General features: G+C 41.7%; 2 protein-coding genes across 4 annotated transcripts in view; one reads left to right on the top strand and one right to left on the bottom strand.

The window, feature by feature from the left end:
* Positions 1 to 1929: 1929 nt before the first annotated feature.
* On the top strand, positions 1930 to 16219 carry inpp5kb (inositol polyphosphate-5-phosphatase Kb). 3 transcript variants are annotated; one of them, XM_042092707.1, is made up of 14 exons: positions 1930 to 2181; positions 3922 to 3967; positions 8292 to 8396; positions 8515 to 8623; positions 9406 to 9522; positions 9734 to 9909; positions 10154 to 10265; positions 10580 to 10689; positions 10909 to 10935; positions 13291 to 13498; positions 14025 to 14162; positions 14806 to 14886; positions 15202 to 15306; positions 15424 to 16219. In XM_042092707.1, exons 2-14 carry the CDS (start codon positions 3930 to 3932, stop codon positions 15490 to 15492), a joined length of 1395 nt encoding a protein of 464 aa, XP_041948641.1. In that variant the 5' UTR covers positions 1930 to 2181; positions 3922 to 3929; the 3' UTR covers positions 15493 to 16219. The 3 variants fall into 3 exon arrangements, with proteins under 3 accessions (XP_041948641.1, XP_041948639.1, XP_041948640.1); XM_042092705.1 differs by lacking the exons at positions 1930 to 2181; positions 3922 to 3967 and adding an exon at positions 6917 to 7750; XM_042092706.1 differs by lacking the exons at positions 1930 to 2181; positions 3922 to 3967; positions 10909 to 10935 and adding an exon at positions 6917 to 7750.
* slc25a1a (solute carrier family 25 member 1a) overlaps positions 15217 to 17701 on the bottom strand; it is a 17843-nt gene continuing 15358 nt past the window's right edge. Inside the window, exon 10 of the transcript XR_006031945.1 lies at positions 15217 to 15228. The gene's annotated coding sequence lies outside the window, so the exon portion shown is untranslated. The remainder of the gene's footprint in view (positions 15229 to 17701) is intronic.

Here is a 17701-nt window from a genome sequence, read left to right as displayed (position 1 = left end):
TTTTCACATACAAGGCATTTCATTGCAGAGGACTTTATTTTCAACACTATTTTTTATCAACACCATCAGGCCGTTTTTTTTAAAAGTAAATGTTCCAATCAATGATCCAGGCAGCACGTTTTCTTCTCTCACCTTCATTTTAGTCTAATTTTTACTGACTAGAATGGCTCGGGGTCAAAGGTCATACGGAATCGATTAATCTGCACTAATTTTTTTAATCAGTTATTTTTTCTCAAATGAATTAATCGAAATTAATCAGTTATTTTGACAGCCCTAATTATTATACGTTATTTATATAATACATACATTCCATGCATTATACAACTGTTATATGGAGAGCATGTTTAAATAATACTTCTTCTCACCTATATTACTTATCTATTCTCATGTGTCTGATGTCTGTACCATTTCAAGACTCAAGACTCATGTCCCACTTGATCTCCTGTCCTGCTTGAGTGAGGGATTGTGGGGGACTCCTACTACTGTCCCATTCCTAAGTCAGTCGTTTAGCTATCAGCACTAACTCTGATGACCCCTGGTACTGTCACCCAACTCCCTCTTCCTATTCTCTCTCATTCTCTCTTTCTTTCTCTCTCTGTGTCTCTGTCTCTCTTTCTCTCTCAAAGTTAATGACACCATCAATAAAAACAAGTCCGAATTGAATTGAAAAGCTGTGAATCTCATTTGTGAATGAGGGGCTGAGAGCCATGGCTTCTTTCTCTCTCCTCTCTTTCTTTCTCTCTCTCCCTCTCTCTCTCTCCCCCACCCCTGTCTCTCTCCCTCTCCCCCCTGTCTCTCTCTCTCCTCTCTGTCCTCTCCCCCTCTCTCTCTCCTCTCCCTCATTCTCTATCAGTATTTATCTCCCTATATCTCTTTTTTATATCTGTTGCTGTATCGCTCTCTCAGTTATCATCCCCTCCACCCACCCTATGCTCTCCTCCAAATCTATTTCTCTCTGTTATCTCTCTCTCTCACTCTCTCTCAGTTCTCACCCCCCCCCCCCCCCTTTTTCTCTCACTTTCTCTTTTCCTCACTGAGCCAAAATCTCTCATCCAATCAAGCGAGGGAGCTGTAGGTCGCAGATGGAAGGAGGAGGAGGAGGAGGGGGGGGGGGGGGGGTCCTCCCTGCAGTAAAAACCCCTGGCACCCTAAGACGGATTTGCCCAGAGTGCAGATTAACACTAAAGCCGCCTTATGGGGCCTGTGTGGGGAATAAACAGGGCTACAGTGGGACGGGGCAGATTCAGTGAAAGTTGCACCTGCACCATGACACAGGTTGTTAATTTGAGTAGGGAAATGTGATGCTGTGTGGTGTGGTCTTGTTACATAATGCTGTTGCTGTTGCCACCATGACATATACCAGTGGTGTAAGGCTTTAATATTTTGGCACACAATTGTAATTAAATATCTCTGTCAGTAATTATTCTTTATCACTACTCATACCATACACCCGCCCCCCCCCCCCCCCCCCCCGCGTGTGTGTGTGTGTAAGTTAGCATTATCCAACCGTATTCTATGTCTCATGATGGTTAAAAGTTAAGATAGGAAGGCTATAGCTTTTCTCACGCATTGCTGTGCTAATTTGATATGGGTTGTGGAATAGGATTAGCCTCGGTTTTCCTGCTGCTTAATTTCACTGATTCCCGGATTGTGGGCTTATGTTATGTTTAACATTGTCCATATTATAACTTACACATTTTTTAGCTTTTAGTTGTATAAACATAACATACAGAATTATGAGGTGGCATTTTAATAGACGACATTGTTGCAATGCCTCATGACTTTGTAAGGTGAGTTCAAATGCAAACGCAATGTGGACAGTGATGACATCATCAATATCTTAAAAAAATATTAAGCTAATGAAACAAAGAATGCATTGTGTCAACTGCCGGGCAACACAGTGAAAAGTAAATCTACAACAGTCGTCTCATTCACAACTCTTTTAATCTACGTTTAAACATCGCGTGTTTATAGGCCGAGGAATTGAGCTGTCGCACAGCCTAGTGCTTTAAGGCCACAGGCATCCGTGCCATTGGCAGAGCGGCGAAGAGGCACGGCAACAGATGAGAGAAAGGGTGTGAACTGACTCGACAGGGAATCCTTGCAATACACTGTCAAGCCATCACGGAGTAGCCTACTGACAGTTGGACACCATAACAAATACAACTACGACGATTTCAGGTATTGCCTGTCGATTTGTTTACGCTTGTCAAGTAGGCTAGGCTATAATATAACTTGCATGGTATTCAAAATCAAGGCATCAATGTTTTATTGTATAACAAGTGTTGTTACTGGTTTAACACGTTGTTACAGTGTTTACACTGATAATTTGACTTATATATTTAATAACTTAATTTACCTCAAATTCAGGCACACGATATTATATGAGACGCTAAGGGTGACTGAATAATCTGTGTCAGAAATCTGTCTTGACATGTAAACAAATGCTATCTAAAGCAATATCGGATTCAAAACATGTAAACTAGGCATGTGCATCCCAAAAACATGTATTGATGCATCCAACAGTAGAATGTATGACAATAGAAAAAGAATGACAAGAATGATTTAAAACATTTGAACAATGACGTGCAGCTCATGCTGTGTCGCCTCATGCACTCTTTGGATGCCTGGAGTGATGTTTGGGATTATATGGGAGGTTAGAGAGGGGCTCTAACCATGAACACAGGGCAACTCCAGGGAGTTGCATAACTATGGAGAACTGTAGCTTGCAACCTTTATAAAGGATACAAATTAATAAAAATGTCCAGAAAATATTTTAAACTGGATGAATATTACTGAAACATGGGGGATCGATGAAAGCCCACTCACCATTTTCAATATTTCATCTCTCCCACGGGATTTCAATTTGTTCCCTGAGCCATACATTTCACACATGAGAAAACAATAAGTTGAGCCCATTTGCGCAGACTCTCTCTCTGTCTCTCTCTCAGTCTCTCACTGATTGAGTTCATGAGAGAGTGCACACAAGTATGGCCGTATGTTTGTGTTGATATTTGACACTAGCCACACAAGGAAAAGCTTTGAGGAAGCACATGAGGAAAAGCTTTTTATTTTGTCAGCCAGCCCATGAAGTAGATTATTTCATATTATGTCTGCATGGATTACGTAATCTTGTGATTTGATTGAGTTGCCTGTGTGTGTGTCTGTGTGTGTGTGTGTTAGTGTGTGTGTGTGACATCGGAAGATATGTAAATCTATGTGTTAGTTATTTTTTTTATAGACTTTTAATGTCACTTTTGACTAACTTTGATGAATACATTAGCCATGTTGTTATTAACACACCAGGGTTCCCGGGCATGAAAAACCTGGAAAAGTCACCGAAATCAGGACATTCATTGAACGTTTTGGAAAAGTTTTGATCACTTCCTTCATAGGATGGTAGGGGGGAGAGAACACATTTTATCCAATTGCTTAAGTCACATTTCTTAACTAGCCCTTACCTGCAGTGTAAAGTAAGCAGTTTTATTCAAGGTCAAGGTTTTCAGTGATTCAGTTATTCAAGGTTTTCAGTGATGGGTGGGAACCCTGACATACACACACACACACATATACCCACACAGTCAAACACATTTCACAACAGAAATAACTCCCTCAATAACTCCCTCAACCCGCCCAGGTTTCTCAAAGATATCCTCTGAGCTGCATAGAGTATTAGCCATTGCATTTTCCCGTGGGACTAAAGACGTTCCTCAAGTTCAGCTGAGGTAGCCGAGGGCGGCCTTTGTAATGATGAAGGACACGTGGTTCCCTGTAATGGCTGTGCACTGGTTAATGAATGGGCTAATAAGGTACATTCACGGCAGCCATGTTGTTGGTTTATGTGTCAGGTGCTGTAGAGAATGAAGGACTCATACAGAGAGAACATGGGAAAGAGCTAAAGTCTTGCATTTTATGTTTCAGGTGCTACCATGAGTGTAAGACAAGCTGGTGCCAAACAATCATGCAGGTATTACAGCACAACATTGCACCTGTACACACCTCACTCTCACAGTGTCAATGAACCAGTTTGCTCTAGACATCTGGTTTCAGGGAAGTCTTATTCTGATTGGATGATCTCAGTAAGTCACTCAAAAGTATCCAAATCATTCAGGTAGAAATGATGTTGCCCAATCTCAATGGAAAATTGTCAAGGCACAATTGCGCAAAAAAATTGCCCAAAAAGTGTAAAAAAGAATGGAGAAGAGTTAGTAAGTATATAAGTATATATACTCTTTTGATCCCATGAGGGACATTTGGTCTCTGTATTTATCCCAATCCGTGAATTAGTGAAACACACAGTGAGGTGAAGCACACACTAATCCCGGCGCAGTGAGCTGCCTGCAACAACAGCGGTGCTCGGGGAGCAGTGAGGGGTTAGGTGCCTTGCTCAAGGGCACTTCAGCCATGCCTACTGGTCGGGGTTTGAACCGGCAACCCTCTGGTCACAAGTCCGAAGTGCTAACCAGTAGGCCACGGCTTCCCCATTCTGTGATCATGATCAGAATGTATGGAGGATCTAAACAGGAACATAATGAAGGGCAGCATGAGAGGTTGTGCTTATTCTGTGTGTAGCAGGGCAGGAAGATGTTCAAGGCACTGTGGATGGGTGTTTGTTCAATACAATAGACAGACTATAGATGAAGTAATCTCTGAAGTTGCTTGAAGCTACAACAGCTTTCTCAAGACAGGGCAGTGCAGACTTTATATTTAAAAATGTCAGTGACTGAAGTATTTAATTGGGAAAACCATTGATGAAGATGTGAAAGCACAATCCTCCTTTTTTCTTTTCAGTTCAGTTTTAGTTAACTTCAGGGTAGTGTTCTGTGAACATCCAGTGTTTGTTGAATGTACTCATAGAATTAGCTTCTATTCACATTATGCCCAAAGAAATATAATGTAGAAATATTTTCATTTGGACTGTGTTTTTATGGATAACAAAAAAGTGAATAAAACAATACATCAATGAAATAGATGGGGGCAGCCGTGGCCTACTGGTTAGGTTAGCGCTTCGGACTTGTTACCGGAGGGTTGCCGGTTCGAACCCCGACCAGTAGGCACGGTTGAAGTGCCTTCAGGGCTGAAGGGCACCTAACCCCTCACTGCTTCCCAAGCGCCGCTGTTGTTGCAGGCAGCTCACTGCGCCGGGATTAGTGTGTGCTTCACCTCACTGTGTGCTGAGTGTGTTTCACTAATTCACGGATTGGGTTAAATGCAGGGATCAAAAGAGTATATGTACTTATAGATCAAATGTTTTCCTTTGGTTTTAGTGTTTATATTATTTCAATAGGGGCAGCCGTGGCCTACTGGTTAGCACTTCGGACCTGTAATGGGTAAAGGGTTGCCGGTTCAAACCCCGACCAGTAGGCACGGCTAAAGTGCCCTTGAGCAAGGCACCTAACCCCTCACTGCTCCCCGAGCGCCGCTGTTGATGCAGGCAGCTCACTGCGCCAGGATTAGTGTGTGCTTCACCTCACCGTGTGTTTCACTAATTCACGGATTGGGAAAAATGCAGAGACCAAATTTTTCTCATGGGATCAAAAGAGTATATATACTTATTCTTATATATATATATATACTGAAAGTCATCGCCCATGACCATCTGAGAGCCTCATCCTCAGGTTTTAAAGGTGAAATCAGTGGCTTTTGTTTTGAAAAATTGAAATCCATCTTGGCAATATGGGATATAGCTGGCTGTTGTCCTTGTGTCTGCTATACATGTTGATATCTGGGGTGTTTCTTATGCATTTGCTGACCATTTTGTGGCCCATTTTGTAGGCTCAGACATGTAAGCGATTTCATGAAAGGGGCTTAACAGGGAAACAAAGTATCTGTGTAAATTTCAAATGAATGTTGGCATCACACAATACTAATTTATCACCCAATCATAGCACCATTATAAGTCCATAGTCCATTCCAGCTTCTGTAATGTTTTTGGCCAAAAAAATACATACTGCGCTTTTAAAGAATGTACAAAAGTCCAAACTGCATTGCATGGCGGCTCTGTGTATTTCCTTTTTGTTATGTAAAATCTACACTTAGTCGCAGTCTAATTAACACCAGGCACGGCCTTGTGTCATCCTATGCTGCCCCAGACAAAAGAGAAATGAGCACCCCCCCCCCCCCCAACCACACACACACACACACATATACACACACACACACACACACACACACACACCCCACCCCATATATAGGCAGCCTGGAAATTACTAATCATCCCAGACATGAAATGAGGAAGTGGAATTTCATTGACTGAGAGAGAGAGGGAGACTAAACTATTAATTAAAAACATGGCCGATAGTTACATTTGGAGTGAACCAGCATGGCTGTTGGTGCAAAACCAACGACAAAATGAAATCCTTGTTGCTGATAGGATTATGTGACTTGAATGTTTCAATTGTTGTTCAATTGCGTACTAATCTAACTCACAGTTGCTGCTGCTGTGTTGAAATGTACGGTATGTAAGTGTTGTTATTCAATCATAGTTGTCTAAACATTCACCCTTAGGACCATATTTGTTTAGAAAGTGCTTGGCTCAGAAGAACAACTTGCTCCCCCCCCCCCCCCCCCCCCCCCCCCACACACACACACACACACTCACACCCCACCAAAGCCTTTTTTTTTCGATGGATGGTAGAGGCGCTTGCGTTGTTAAACCCAATATTTTTAGTCCATAACCGGCTTATGACGCCATTCTGAAGAATTTCCCAACTCCAACGTAACAATGCACAGTGTGATTTGTGTGTCAGGCCTCCGTTCATGTGCTTTGGGGGTATTCCTTATGCTGACACCTGCTCCCACGTGGCGCTCTGGTGCTCCAGATTAGGGCCCTAATCCGTGAGTTCTGCCCCCAAAACCTGCAGCTCTGCTTGGACTCTCTCATTCCATCATACTCGGGAGAGAGAGGGGAGAGACAGTGTGTGTGTGAGTGAGAGGTTACTCGCGGCTGGAGATGATTAGATTCATAAATGATCTCAAGGTGTTTCTTATTTTAGGACACTCGTCTCACTGTTTGGTCTGAGTTTTGAGTGAAGTTCAGTGAAATTTTTACCTGGAACGACACATTGCCTGAAGCTGTTTTATCAGACAGCCAACTTCAACTGGGGTTTGTGCAAATTTGAAATATAATCCCATCAGAGATACATGGCATGGACTGGAGATTTTTAAGATGAAGCAGATCAGAAGATTGTGAGGAGGAAACATACTTGAAGAAACAGAAAGAGGACATTTTAAAGACTAAAAAGAAAACTAAAATTAGCATTAACTGTTGTTGATCACCTAAGTGACTTATACCATTTGATGAACTGTTATTTATTTTCAGTGTACTGCTGTGAATGCTATATTGTTTGAAGCGTGTTGCTCCAGCGTTTTTGCCACTGAGCAGAGGTCAGCATCTTGCGAATCTACCAAAGACATTTACTCTGAAGAGTGTGAAGCTCTCACTGGTCACTGTGGGTGACAGAAACCTTACGAGCAGCTGTAACCTCTCACTCGTCTAAGCCAGTAGGTCACACACGGTCATAGGCCAAATGGCTGAGTGTTTGGAACTTCCACGTGTCCGTTCGGACAGCTCGTCCAGTAGCACGTCCCAGTCCACCACGGGCCGTCTGATGCTGCGGCAACGGCTCTCGCAGCTGCTCACCTGCGTGGAGGACCTGAGCTCGGACGAAGAGACTAACGAGGAGGTGTCCCGCACACTGGACGAGGCCTTCAACCTGTGCGGACGCTGGACCAACAAAGAGTTCCTCAGGTGGACATCAGAGAGAGAGAGAGAGAGATTGAAAGAGAGAAAAAGAGAGAGAGGGAGATAGAGAGAGAAAAAATAGAGGGAAAGAGAGAAAGAGAAAGATAGAGAGAAAGATGGAGAGAGAAAGATAAAGAGACAGAGAGATAGAGAGAGAGAGAAGCCTGACTCTCAGCCCCTCATTCATCTTTTCAGTTCAGACTTTTATTTATACGGAATCATTAACTGTGGACATTCATCTCGTGTCTCGAGTCTTTGTGTCTGTCGATATCTTGCTCTTTCTCAATTCCATAGTCTCTTCTGCAGTCTGTCTCTTCTGTTCTGCTCATAGTGATCAGGCTTGCCCAAGTATGGCATGTATTACCATGGAGGTTGGTAAAGCTTGATATCAAGCTAGCCACAAGGCATTATTGTCTCAAATGATTACAAAGTCACGTTGTTTATTTATCCGTTTGTTTGTTTGTTTGTTTGTTTATTTACCTGTTGCTCCATTCCTCCTAGCTACCAGTCTGTGGCAACCTGCGTTTTCTTCTCTCCTCTCCCTCAGGCTTCACATGGTCACGTGGAACGTTGCCACAGCGGAACCCCCTCGTGATGTCACCTCTCTGCTGCGGCTGGACTCGCAGACTGCTACTGACCTCTACGTGATTGGGTAAGAAATGCTTTGGGCTGGCAGTCTGATGACACTGTATGGGCAATGGGCACAGTAAAGACATGCTGTAAATGTAGGTGTTGTGGGGATTAATGTGTGTGTGTGTGTGTGTGTGTAGTCTGCAGGAGGTCAGTGCTACACCAGTCAGGTACATATCAGACCTCATCGTAGAGGACTCCTGGAGTCACCTCCTCATGGACACACTGGCACCAAAAGGCTATGTTAAGGTACACACACACACACACACACACACACACACATACAGACACACAGGCTAAGTAAAGGTATGTGCACCACATGGCCTAAATCCAGGGAGTCACACTCAAAGAATGAAAGTGTGTTGGTATGTGAAAATATGTGTCTCAGGCAAGCGCACACACACAAACACACACACACACACACACACACACACACACACACACACACACACACACACACACACACACACACACACACACACACACACACACACACACGTGATGTTGTAGGTTCAATGGAACAATAGAACACTTGAGCAGGGTCCTCATTAAGTCCCGTAGTGAGCTCGCAAGAGAGCATTGCTGGTGCACGAGTCACAAACACTGCCCTCTTTGTGTTGGGAAAACACACACACACACACACACACACACACACACACACACACACACACTCGTGTAATTCTGTCAGGATCGTTCTTTGATTTTCAGGATCATTCTTTGATATTTCATACACATAAGTAGGTCAACACTTTACCACTATTACTCCCCCTTTCTCTCTGTGTTCTGTTTCCCTGTGGGAATCACAGCAAAATATATTATCTCAATATCTACTCCCATCTACTGCAACTATACCACACTTCTAAAAAGTGCTCGAACAAACTTGTCTTGCCAAATGTCTTAACTTCTAATTATCATCACCAGTATTTGAGAACAAGTAGATAGGGCGACTATATTTTTTATACCCACAGATTTTGTTCTTGTCATTTGTCTGCATGTGTGTAAATTAACCCCATAAACCATTATCTATGCAGGTCACATCAGTAAGAATGCAAGGCCTTCTGATCCTCCTGTTTGCCAAACAAGCTCATGTTCCCTACATCAGGAATGTCCAGACCACCTACACTCGCACAGGCATCTACGGGTTCTGGGTAAGGCAGAAGATGTGAGATTGTTTGTGTTTTTGGATTTTGTTTGTATTTGTGTGCAAAACATGTATTTATTTCCTAAATATGCAGATATGCAGTTGTGAAATGAAAAAAACTCTCATTCGTTGAAATACTTCTCAATTTTTTGGTATTAAATGTGACTGATAAAAATTACACTAAATTAAACAATCCCTTGTAATAATTGCCCCTGTAGGGCAATAAGGGCGGAGTGTCCATCCGCTTCTCCTTCTACGGACACATGCTCTGCTTCCTCAACTGCCACCTGGCTGCGCACATGAACTACGCCCTGCAGCGGGTCGACGAGTTTGAGTACATCCTAGACACTCAGGACTTCGACGTCAACAACACACCGAATGTCCTCGACCACAAGTGAGACAACCTCAAGGGTTCTTCAGTTCTACAGTCAGAATTTTCTGAATTTGTATTACACTGTCTTTCCTGTTCCTTCCGTTACTGTCTCACTCAATTACAGATACTTACACATTCCCTTTGGGCATATGTTTATCTAAATACCTATTTGTCCAGATATACTCAATCATTCAAACACACACACTCTCTCTCTCACACACACACACACACGCACTTATATGGCTCTTGTATCTGTATCCTTTAGAGTGGTCTTCTGGTTTGGTGATCTGAACTTCCGTATCGCTGACCATGGGATGCACTTCCTGCGTTCATCCATCGAGGGCGGCCGGTTCAACCTGCTGTGGACGAAAGATCAGGTACCACCAGCTACCCAGCTCACAGGATTACATCACCACAGAACACTATTTTGATAACAGTAGCAACTACAACAAAATGTAATTATGAAGATGATGATGATGATGGTTATCATTATCATTATTATTATTATAAATGTTGTTGTTGTTGTTGTTATTATTTGCAGCAGGAGTTAGAAGGACTTTGGTGGTAGTAGTAGTAGTAATAGTAAGCTAGTAATGTGTTCATAATCATATCATATATGTATGTCCATAGTATGTAGTCCATGTTTATGTCTTTTGCCTCAGTCTGTCTCTCTTGCTTGTTGCCATGGCAGCTGACTGTGATGAAGAAGAAGGAACCTCTGCTGCAGGAGTTTGAGGAGGGGCCTTTACAGTTCAAACCCACCTACAAGTTTGACAGGAACTCTGACACGTATGATTCCAGGTACAGTCTTCATCCCTGACTCTGTATCGACTCTGGAGTCAAGAATTATTTTTCATTTATTCTTTTATTGTTATTATCATTATTTATTTTCTTCTTTGAGGTTCGATTCACTAAATGACAACTGGAAAGTCACCATATATATTACCTGTTTGACATTCTGAAATGTTAGAAGCATACAGAGATTCAAATGTGCCCTTTTTCCTTTTGTTGGATCCACAGCTTTCAGAAGACATGGTTTGGCTTTAAGTAAGGTTTTGATCTCCAATGCATGTCCATGTCACTGCGTGTCTGTCCTGCTCATCACCACATTGCTCACGCTTTCCCGTGCATGTCCTCCATTCTCCATGTATGAGAGAGAGAGAGAGAGCGATAAAAAGAGACCAAAACCCATTGTGATTGCTCCAACTTGTCTACCAACTTATCTATTCAAGTCTATCAAGAGTTTCTGAGGGTCTTATTTTTCTGAAGCTATTTATTGAAACAATGCAGTATGCAGTTTTGGACACCTACCGTTCAAATGCTGATGCCATTTATAGGTAAGAAGCTTGATTACATAGCGAAACCTATTCGGTTGTTAAGTCCGACGTCACAATGTTGTTTCCAAGCCTAACAGCTCTCTCGTCCAAAAATGTTTACTAGCGGAGCCAGCCTGTTTTTACAACCTGTAAACCTTGTGACCATCACCTTCGTTATAGTGAGGGTAAAAAACAATCGCTTGACTTTAACAGTGTAATTAGTGTAGCTGTGCAGCCAGATGATATAATCAAGGGTGATATCCAATTTATTGGACGCAGTGAGTAAGTAGTACTGTAGAATGTCAGTTTTTTTGTAGGCTACTCTAAATAGGGGATTTTTTCCCCCTTTTACTGTCTATGGAAAAAACGAGTCACTCTGGGCCCAGTTGGACCAGAAAAAAGAATTATTGGCACATTATTGTATAACAACTTGACAACCGGATAGTGGTCTTCAAAAAATGTGAAAAGCTGGTCTTTTCTCCTTGAGAGGTTATAATGGGAGCACTCACTAGGTTGTTAGAAAGAGTTGTGTTACTGATCCTAGAGTACTAGGCTATGGCGATGATACAGGGACCAACTTTTTGAGCAGTGTTGCCGGGCAACAGCCTGACAGGTCCCTAATGTTCTGATTGGATGATCATGACAAATTCCCTGCTGATTTACATTCTTCAGATGAAAATGTGTTTCCTAATATTAGTGGGACTGTGCAAAAATAACACTGGTCACTATCATTGCCTAGCAAAATTGCTCAAAAAAATGTCCCGTGTGTGTCATCCCCTTTCATAGCCTGTGCCGTGTCTATGTGTGTGTCTGTCAGGGAGAGAGCGCTGCTCCTGCCGCTAACCATGTACAGACCCAGGCCTCTGCAGCGCTGCAGCACCGGCCTGGGGCTCCTGCTCACCACACTAACGTGGTTCCTTCTCTGTGTGTGCCTGGGCGGCTGGCGCAGGGAGATGGCCCCCAAGAGGTGGGTGTCCTCTGCACACGGGGGTAGGGTAAGGCAGGGCAGGGCAGGGTTCAGGTTGGCCATGTGTGAGGAGAGGTAGAGAGGAAAAGGGTGGAGGTCCAACCAAAAAGAAATATAGTAGGAATAGAGACAAGCTCAGGAAAATGTCTCTGTTTGCTGTTATCATCCATATATACGTTACACAGCTGTTTTGCTATTGTGTTTGGCAAGGTTTGTGCTTCGACACGCTGGTGTGAGCAGCCTAATAATCTCCACTATGAAATAGGTCACAATAATCACCTCATTAGAGAAAACGATGATCAATTTGATTGAGAAGATATGGGATCATTTCCCAGGTACAGCCTGCTGAAAAACTGCTTGCGTTTCCATAAAACACCAATAGTTTCTCTTTCTCTACCTGACAGCTGAGTGTGTGAGGATCTTGCATTGCTCAAATCACTGTATCACTGTAGCTGTGTCGCTTTTTGTGTAGTTTCATATGTGTGTGTGTGTGTGTGTGTGTGTGCGTGTATGTGTTGTAGAATGGTGGTGTGTTATGTAAATGTCCACTCCAACATCTTAAGGTTTAGTGTATTGTGCCGTCACCAATTTCCCTCTTTGTTGTTTTCACACAGCTTCTGCATATGAGCACTTTCTAACACCATTGATATGTTTGGGTGAATAACAAATGTTTACATAGATAGTTTGAGAAAGTGTCATATTTTCTGTTGGATTAAGATAACAGATGATATTATGTATAGTGTTCACAGAGTAGTAGTTCAGATTTTTAGTAGTTCAGATGGTTAAACCAAAGATCCTTAATATACATTATCAACCGTCTCTGGTTTAAACTTTTAATCTATTGATGAACTATTCATCATTAACTACATACTATGATATAGATTAGGACAAATTGGTTATGGCTAAAAGGTTCATTGTTAAATGACCGAACTATATAAAAAGGATGAAGTAAAAAAAAAAAAGTTTATAAGTAGGTTCCTGAACCCATATATCTGGACTTTTTAACTCACAGAACCAACAGCTGAGGACTAACTCCCAGTCTTCCAGTATTCCTCTCTCCGATTGACCAGTGAAGAATATATAACTCTAACCCCAGTCCTTCTCTCTCTGATTGGCCAGTGGGAAGAAGAGGAAGCCGGCCTGGACTGACCGCATCCTGTGGCGAATCCGACCCAAGACAGACGATGATGAGGGCTCCTCCAGGACATCGCTGCTAGTGGACGATGACGAGGAGTATCCCCTGAAAGTGGCGCAGGATGTCTACACCAGTAACATGGAGTACGGCATCAGCGACCACAAGCCTGTCATCGGCATCTTCACCTTGGAGGTGAGCACCAGAGAAGAGGAAGGAAGCATTTTATACCAACCATTGAACCATTATATATGCCAATGTTTCATTTACCTATTCAGTACAGTTAAATTGCAGTTGCCATTGACAAAGAGATGCCAGTGTTATGTTAATTTATTGGGTGTGACTGCAGCATTGTTTAACCCGTAGTAGGAGCAGGGAATGTTGAGAAATTAACGTTCTAAAGAATATCTGGGTTCATTGAATTCAACATAGAATTTTAGAACCTTCAATTGTTGCGGAACTTAGAATGTTCAAAAACCTACACCTTTAAGGGTTAATGCAGTTGTGTATTTTCATGCTTCAGCATGTTTCCTTCTCTCTTTCTGTTTTTTCTCTCCTCTGCCTCTGCCCCTCCATCCATCTTTCTCCATGTCTCTTTTTGTGTCTGTCTCTCTTTCAACTGGCTACACCTATCAAACCACTGACCCCCATCCTGTCCCTCACTCTCTTTCTCTCTCTCTCTCTCTCTCTAACCTGTTTTCTCTACCTCTCTCTCCCTCAGATGCGTAAGAAGTTTGAGAGGCCTCTGGTGACAGTGGAGGCAGAGGGCCTATGGAGTGCTGACGAGAATGTTCTGGTCTCCTACACCATCCAGGAGGCCTTCCCCGCCTCCACCTATGACTGGATCGGCCTCTACAAGGTCAGCTCGCCACATTAAACACAACAACAGCACCACTATGACGATGACAAGAACCTGCATGACTTGATTGGCCGCTTTTCCTTACATGGATTAAGCCTAGTCCTAAACTAAAAGAGAGCTTCAATGAAAATGTCCTATTTCTAAAGTTTTAGTCTAGGACTAGGCTTAAACCATGTACAACCATTCACACTGGGAATAACGAAGCGGCTTTGGTATGCGTAACGCAATGCTCAGACCATAATAAGTTCTATTTCGTTCCTAAGTAACACAAATGGTTTGCCTAAACTGACAATTGAATATGTTCGCGTTGCACTTTGAAAGTTGAACCAAGTTCAACGCTCAGCTTATTCAACACTAGCTTTACGCTAACCCTCAACCGTTCCGCTGCCAAACCATAAAGAATAATAGGAAACCTAACGCTTGCCGCTGGTCAGTGTGATCCCTGCCTTATTGCCATTGGGCAGAGCACAGGTATAATGCCAAGGAAATAAATGTGGCATCTGTTCATAAGAACAAATGAGTAACATTACAGATAATTCTCTCTTAATCAGTTATGGCTGAACCAATGAACAGTGTATTATTGCATAGACATGAGTATGTTGCCATAATTTCTCACAGGATGCGTTCTTTCTTCCTTTTGCAGACTGACTTCAAGAGCCCCCATGACTATGTGGCCTTTACCTGGGCAAAAGATTATGAGGTTCCCGTTAATGATCTTGTGAAGGTAAAAATCTGTTAAAAACCCTTAGGTGTATGGAGTGATGGCCCAGTTTGTTACAGTCAGTGTGTGTGTGTGTGTGTGTGTGCATAAGAGTTTTTCTTTAATGTTGCACCTTGCTTTGGCTACACTGTATACATAATTGATCATGGCAATAAAATTCAATTGAATTTGAGTGAAAGAACGAGATATTTATGTGTCCGTATGTTTGCACATATGTGTATGTAGGCCTAGACGTGTGTGTGTGTGTGTGTGTGTGTGTGTGTGTGTGTGTGTGTGTGTGTTTCCCATGTGTCTAATGGTCTTGTTGACATCATGTAGGTGTGTATGAAGGGAGACGATCTTCCGCTGCTCTCTGGGCATTATATCCTCGGCTACTACAGCACCAACATGCAGAGCATCGTGGGACTCAGCCGCACATTTCAGGTACGTCAATCAATACCTCTGGTGCAATCTAATACCATGGTCAGCACCCACGCTAGCCACAACAGAGGAAAGATGATTGATTAGACTCACCGTTGTTTGGTCTGTTGCGTCCCTTAGATCCAGGAATCCAAACAAGCTGTCCTGGAGGGTCTTGTGCCGGAGAACATCAATGGACTGGACAAGTGAGACTGCACAGAGGTCCCCAGAGAGAGAGAGAGAGATCCACTTGACGCCCAGCTGTGACGGAGCTGAACATTGCCACGTGCACCTGCCATTTGTTCAGTGTGCCTTCTAGGAGTCTCCAAATGATGTACTTCTCACCATGCGTGATTGTGTCAGTGAAAGATCAGTTCTTTGATGAGTTCTGTTGTAAGTCTCTTGTGCTTTTAGGCTTTTATTTCCTCTTTTATTATGTCACTGCTATTGTTTTGTCACTCTCTGCGCCAATGAGAGCACCAGAATAGAAGGTATTAATTGTTTTGGTTTAATTATGGAGATTATATGATTGTTTGTGCATTAGCTACTGTGTGTATGTGTGTGTGTGTGTGTCTGTGTGTGCATAGAGAAAACATATTTCTCATATCAAGTGCTTTCCTGAATATTGTACCTGTGTTGGATGCCTTTTTGTTTGTGGATTTGTGAGTGATTGTAATTGCGTGCATGTTTATGTGAAATAAGAGCAGGCCTATTGACGATACAAATGTACACACTCATATGTAAGAATACACACACACACATACACATACACACTTACACAAACACACAAATTGACGCACAAAATTCATGAATGAGAGAGAGAAAGAGGCTTTTCAGTATGTTGATGTTAATTAATTTGATGTAAAGCATCCCTCCTGAGTATGGAAATGTAATGATTTATGCATACCAAAATGATCATAATTATAATGGATCACATTAAAACGTTATTAAACAGTGTTTAGATGATGCCTGTTTCTTTGTGCACCAAGAATTAATATAACAACACCTGCATTAGCACACACACACACACACACACACTCACAGCTTTTCATACATTTTATTGCAAGGTCATTTGTGCATAAGAGACCTTTTTTTTTAATTCATTTTGGTTATAAACTGAGCGTAGGCTAGTCTGTATATTCCATTTATGAAGTCATTGTACAATAGTTCAGAGATAGGCTAGGTCTATTTATATGTATATCAATCATCTAAAGAGCACCTCTTCCAGAGTTGTGATCTTGTGAAGGACAATATGCAAGTGGAGTATGAAGAAAGATTATAACAGCTATTTTTATAGTGCTAGCTAGATAGACAGAGAGGCTAGATAGATAGATAGATAGATAGATAGATAGACAGACAGACAAATAGACAGATTAACTTTATAAATCTGCAAAGGGAAAACTAGTTTACTATATACAAGTATTTCTCAGATTTCTGGTCAAATTGGGTTACTGACATTTTGAAAAATAAAATTCCAAATTTGATTAATTGTCAGTTATTTTGATAGGAGTGACCTTGTGCGTTTGGTTGAGACCATAATATAAAGGAATGAATTAGGAATTCTTGCCATGTCAGGTCATTTTGTCAGGTAAATGTGTCATTACCACCACATTATTTAATATATACATTTTAAAGATTAAATGATTAAATGAGCTTTTACAACCTTTCATGGTTTCACATGAAGTCTATTGTATCTTAAAATGGTTGAATTTTACTTGCAACATGAATTGTAGTTATTTAAGTACCCTATCTTATTTTTTGATTTATCACTTGACCACATGACCCTGGCTTGGAATATAAATGTATTTGAAATAAATCCCATATATCAAATCTGTTTTAATCCAGTTGCAATTTACACTGTCCAACATTGTCAAAAATATCTAATTGTTGTCATTTATTGTAATTTATATAATCTATTGGTATAAATATGCATGGTGATGGTGATAATATTGCAGTTCTGGTAATGACATTTGTTGCGGTGATGACAAATCACTGATCGTAATCTATTGCAATTAAATGTTTATAATTTAGGAGCCCAAATTTAAGTGACTTTGAGCAACAACAAAAAAACGTTTTAAAAAAAAAAGAGTAGCCTAGGCCTAGCCTCTTTTCTCTTTTTCAGGTCCACTGGCTACTGGCTACCGGTATGTTAAAGGTATCTGCAAAAATGTCATCACCAACACAGTCGTCACTACCACTACATTTAATGTGCTGGTAATGACTGTGTTGGTGATTACATTTATGTCGAAAAACTACCCTGATAGATATAATAGGCTAATATAATATAAAGATGATGACCAAGCAAGTGTAGATAGCTTTCTACGTGTAGGCCTAGGCTAATAGCCTACACCATTTGAAGTGATTTTAAAAATCCATCTATGCTGTATGTCCAAAACAAGGGATAAAGAGTAGGCTAGAT

The sequence above is a fragment of the Alosa sapidissima genome, chromosome 5 (genome assembly GCF_018492685.1).
Source record: "Alosa sapidissima isolate fAloSap1 chromosome 5, fAloSap1.pri, whole genome shotgun sequence".
In the NCBI taxonomy this organism is placed as follows: domain Eukaryota; kingdom Metazoa; phylum Chordata; class Actinopteri; order Clupeiformes; family Clupeidae; genus Alosa; species Alosa sapidissima.
Note: the sequence above shows the minus strand (reverse complement) of the source record. Positions and strands in the feature narration are given on the sequence as shown.

Coding starts and splice junctions, on each gene's coding strand:
- inpp5kb (XM_042092705.1), top strand. CDS start 7,530: ATGGCTGAGTGTTTGGAACTTCCACGTGTCCGTTCGGACAGCTCGTCC. Junction 10,936..13,290: donor AAGACATGGTTTGGCTTTAA/GTAAGGTTTTGA, acceptor CTGATTGGCCAG/TGGGAAGAAGAGGAAGCCGG. Junction 15,307..15,423: donor GACTCAGCCGCACATTTCAG/GTACGTCAATCA, acceptor TGCGTCCCTTAG/ATCCAGGAATCCAAACAAGC.